Source organism: Anneissia japonica, unplaced genomic scaffold, assembly GCF_011630105.1.
Source record: "Anneissia japonica isolate Jap-2015-1 unplaced genomic scaffold, ASM1163010v1 scaffold142_len1259957_cov175, whole genome shotgun sequence".
In the NCBI taxonomy this organism is placed as follows: Eukaryota; Metazoa; Echinodermata; class Crinoidea; order Comatulida; family Comatulidae; genus Anneissia; species Anneissia japonica.
In genome coordinates, this window is record NW_022684560.1 from 148,804 (window position 1) to 154,149 (window position 5,346).

General features: G+C 33.5%; 1 protein-coding gene across 1 annotated transcript in view; it reads right to left on the bottom strand.

The window, feature by feature from the left end:
* LOC117106241 overlaps positions 1-5,100 on the bottom strand; it is a 6,605-nt gene extending 1,505 nt beyond the window's left edge. Inside the window, exons 1-5 of the mRNA XM_033247595.1 lie at positions 4,959-5,100; positions 3,819-3,919; positions 3,006-3,251; positions 1,236-1,383; positions 159-292 (exon numbers count right to left, since the gene is read on the bottom strand). Of these exons, the coding sequence (XP_033103486.1) occupies positions 159-292; positions 1,236-1,383; positions 3,006-3,251; positions 3,819-3,882 (592 nt within the window). The 5' untranslated portion in view covers positions 3,883-3,919; positions 4,959-5,100. The remainder of the gene's footprint in view (positions 1-158; positions 293-1,235; positions 1,384-3,005; positions 3,252-3,818; positions 3,920-4,958) is intronic.
* Positions 5,101-5,346: the final 246 nt, after the last annotated feature.

The following is a 5,346-nucleotide window of genomic DNA, read 5'->3' on the forward strand; positions in this document are numbered from 1 at the left end:
TATATAGATTAAAAGGCAAAATACTGAAAATGTGTGGGTGGATGTGTGTGTGTGTGTGTGTGTGTGTGTGTATGATTGTTGATGTTTAATACAACTGTTTTTATTATTTTGTATCACATAAGGAGCATAAAGCAAAACCATGTTTGGAAATAACTTACTCTTTTTAGCAACATCAAACCCATTTATGTTAATATACGAATATACATCGATAAAAGCCTCGTCTTCAACGGCTTGGAAATTTTCGAGCCGCAACCTTCCAATACGATTTTCATCTTCCGTTAGGTAATACAGACTGAAACAGGAGATGGTCTATTAGTCAGAAAGCATTAAATGCTCTTCAAATACTGGGAATAATTGCTTTAAACGTTTTTTGAGATAATTCTGGGACGTTAGCCCTTTAATGACACACAAATTCACACCCGAATCTGGATTGTCACCAAAATTTTATGATTTCATCCTTGAGCCGGGGCGGATCCAGCGATATCCAAAGAGGATGGGGACGGGGGTGGGGCACAAAAGGAGTTCAAAAAAGTGGATGAGCCGATCGAAACAACACTAACCTAGGGAGTTCGGGGGCATGCCCCCACGAATAATTTGTTTTATCGAACCCCGAAAATCTTTTTGTTTTTCATACACTTTCTAAACGGGGCGCGCCACCCCCCCCCCCCACACACACACTCTAAATCCGCTCCTGACTTGTAACTTGATTAAACTGTCGATAACATTTCATTCAAATCAGTTTATCAGTTTTCGGTATATCCGATCTGTGACGTTTCCCTTATGAATGGTCCTCATATCCACGCCCTACTCTGGATCGTCACCAAAATGTAATAATTTCATCATTGGACTATGACAACTATTCTGGAAAGTTTCATTCAGATCAGTTGATCCTTTTTTTCTACATATCTAGTGTGGGGTGTTTCCTTTAAATCTCTCTAAATGGTCCTCACATCCACACCCCACTCCGAATTGTTACTGAATTAGATGTGTACACTGGGCCTACGGTTTAAGTTCTTATCCGAGAATCTTGGACAAAGTTTGGAGACGATTCAAGCATGGAAAGTAACCAAAGTACCGGACAAAAAATACTCAGTGCATAAAGATAGGAAAAACGATTTAGAAGGAAAAAAATCAGAACAAAAACAATGGCTTTTTCAGCTACGGCTAGGAAAGTCAATTAAAATTATATAATTGTTCACAAACACAATAAAACTTAAAAACACTACGCAACCTACGTATTGCTTCCATGTCGACGCATATCACGAAATGCTCCAACTGATTGAAGTATTGGAATAGAAGAGATTCCATTAAAATGAAGCAGTTCGTTATTTTGTGTCCAGTATACATTCGGTCCATCAACTTCAATCGCCAGTACGTCAAAACCTGCATAATGGACAAAGTAAAACAATCAAATGCGTTTGGTCGCCCATTGCTCTCAGATATAAGTTTTTACCAAAACATAGTTTCAGTGGGTAGCCCGTCGAAAAAAGCTGATTGGGACCCTCAATAATAAAACACATTACAAAATATACAAAACAAAATTTAATGTGCTGAATATTAAAAACTATGTATATTATATAAATTTAAACAAACGATACAATAATCCAATCCAAAAATAAATAAATACAATGAGCTGGAGCTGATTATAAATACCGAGGATAACCCACGAATGTTTGAAGAAAAATTATTTCCAGTGGGAAAGTAATGGACATACTAAACACTTATAGAAGAATATTCCCTAAAAGATTTGCGTAAAATTAATGAATACAGTATTATTAATTAACACGCAAACAGATAGACAGAAAATTAGGTTTCCTCAAAAAGAAGTCCTTTACATAAAGGAATAAGGAAACAAAATCGTAAACAACAAAGCTACTGAACATTGAGAAAGTGTATAGCTTTTCTGCCTCAGTTAATCACTATTGTATTGTTTTATATAATAAACTTAAAGAGTGATTAATGAATTGAATCTTAAAATATACTTCTTTGGGTTTGTTTATCGTCAAACATGTTACACATATTCTGGACAGAATACCATGCGTAACAATAAGACGAAGAACCGAACAAAATGACATAATGGAAGAAGCGTCAAAAGAAGTGGAGATGGGCAGGACATGTGGTTAGGGCTAATGACAATAGACGGACAAAGAGAATAACCGAATGGATACCCAGAGAAGGTCAAAGAAAACGAGGAAGACAGAAACAGAGGTGGACAGACAACCTGAGAATGTACAATAAATAGTGGTTTAGAGAAACATTGGACAGTAAATGGTGGAAGACTTTAGAGGATGGGTATGTTCAAAAGTGGACTGATGGGCCCTGAAATACAGTAAGTAAAGTAGTATCGTCAAACAAGGTCTACATAATAGCTGAAAATAATATTTCATCAAAATTTTCAAATCACACTCAATATTACATAATTGTTCCAAATTTAGATATATTCAAATTAAAAAAATATATATATTTAGTTGAAAATAATAACCATAAACAAAATAATATATTTGATAGTTTATATTGAACCCCGATTATATAAAATAGATATGGAATAGTACTTAAATTTAAGATGAATTTAAAAGTTCATATATATTACGATTAAAGATGAGATTCAATTTTAATTTTGAAAGTGAGACCAAACTTATTTCTATATTTTCCTCCTCAAAATAGGCTTGTATATTTATTAAGTGTTTGGTTCAGCTTTTAGTTTACTGAAGATGACTGTGTGATACAGCTGAAACATGACAGTTGATATCTTGGTTTATTGCTTTTAAATTTGTGTTGTTTATTATATCCTGTCGATCGTTTAGATTGATTATTTACGATTTGAGTTACAAGACTTCTCAAAAATGCAGAAAAGCTGAAGCTGATCTCAATTTCTTGAACAATACATCTTTATAAAGAATACTACTATATATTTGTAAATAATTTCACTGCATCATTTTTCTATGCGGGAATATTTCTTCCCCTGCCAGAAAATAATTATGAAAGACATACTAAATATTACTTACTAATATTCTGAATAATGATTTCACTGTTACCACCATATATAGATGATCGTCTAATAACCCTTTCTGGTGACCCGTTGGCCCAGTAAACAAGCTCTGATTTGGAGTCATATGCTAATCCCTGAGGAGCATGCACGCCCGTCAAATCAAGTGTGCCATGGCGTTCTAAGTTAAAGTTGCTGTCTTCAGAATCGATCAGTGCAAACATAATGGTGTCTTGTTCAGGTACACTTACAAGAATTATTCTATCTGAATGATATATGATATAAAATGATATGATATAAATGATATATGATATTAAATGATATAAAATTAACCTACTATTAATCAAAAAACATAATGGTGTCATAGAGAATGACTTTTTGGAAGAGAGCCTTAATAACTATCGATATGTTTAGTTTTTGGTGCGTTGATGTTACTGATACAACGAAGAAATCTGTTAGTAGTTTTCTTTGCATTCAATATTAATGAAAGTGATGATTCAAAATTAACATAATGATTTATAATAATATTTATTTCTTAGCCATTTATTTTTTATTTTTGAAAAATAAGTATTTATTAAAATGTAGAAAATGTGGTATAGGCATATGTTATAATAGATGAACTGTTTTAGTACGGTAGAACATAGGGTATAATGTAGATGGTTATAATATAAATGTTTACTTGGATCAGTATATTGATTTTTAACTTAGATCTATTAGGTCCAACCAAATTTTACAATTCTATATGTCTATTTTTAAATTCATAAGATCGATGTTAAGTTAAGTTTATTATTAATGAAGCATCTCGATAATAATAAACATATGTTTAACTTACTATACACTGCAGAACTTATGATGAAATGGTGAAAGAAAAGGACAAAACATGAACCCAGCCTCATATCCAAAATTGTAATGTGATGTTACGCTTTTCACAACCTAGAAAAAATGTTAATGTAATATAATTAAAATTATATTTCATGTGTTTTAGCCTAATTAAGTAAAACTGTGGTATAAAAACAGTAATTGAGGCTGAGTAGCTTTGTAATAGTTTAACAAACAGATTGATTGCGGTGCTACGGGGAGGGGCTGGGGGTCTACAGCCCCGTCCCAAAGTGGTCTCGAATTGGAGGGTGAAACTGTAGGCCTACTAATAAAACCGTTCTAAGTACTTCGGATCGACTTTAAAGCTCTGTTCTCAGTATCAAATTTTATGTGACAAATATTTGAGATTTGCGCATATATGGGCATGATGATGTCATGGTACATCCAAATATGGGCAAATGGCAGTTATTTGTCACATATAATTTGGCAGTGTGGTCAAAGATTGGAATCAGATAGTATGCTTAATCTATTTATAGACTGGTGCGTAGTAGGTCTGTAAATTAGGGGGAAAAAATCATTATTTTGATTTATGGACTTTTGGCAGATAAATATCATTTGATCTTCTTAAATGAACTATTCATTTACACTTTCATTAAATCATAGTTTATTTTTTTTAATGTTTTGTTAATGCTACTATTTAAAGAGGGGGCACTGATACAGGTGAGATTAGGCGATCCTTGTGCAATGAAAGATGGCCATTGCAACGTCGGCAGAGGGATCAGTTCCTCCCAGTCAAACAAGCATGTTCCATGTCGTCTGAGGAAATAAGAGTTCACAACTGGATTGCAGCGACGTCATTTGGGTGGGGGGTGGGGTCAGGATGATTCCATACTTTATTAGAAAACATCTAATGTCGTGTAAAAATAATAATTTGCCATTCCAAAGTTATTGCGATTTCATTTTAAAATATATTCTTTACTATGGTAAACCAATAAACGTTCTCCCCCGTTACCCAACTAGAAATGTTATTCTGGATAACCGTGTGACAGAGACCCTATATAAAGTTCAAGGTTCTGATATTTTTTGGACTCCTTTAGGGCAAATTTTAAGACAATTTACTTTATTATAACAAGTTATAAACTGTAGGCCTTACCATCTAATTCCGAAATCCTGAATCCGCGCCGATTAGCAAATATTTCTAAAAACTTTGCAATATAATGGGCATCAAAGTGACCAGTTACTTTTATACGCTTGATAGACGCTATGAAATTTCAAACATAGTCTCCTTACTTCAATTACTCCAATACTTTATGCTAATCCATAGTCTTCCTTCGTAACTTATATATGATCAAGACGCATTGTTGGTGACCTAATATTTTGCCATAAAAAACTGAAGTCTAATTCATGCGTTTTAACCAATCATGGTAGTTTACGAGTCGCGCTTTTATCTTTTACATAATCTTGTATGACGTCATTTAATATCCTTGGTTAGTTATTTTCTCTATGGAACCCAATATTGCTTCATTAATTACCCCGATGTA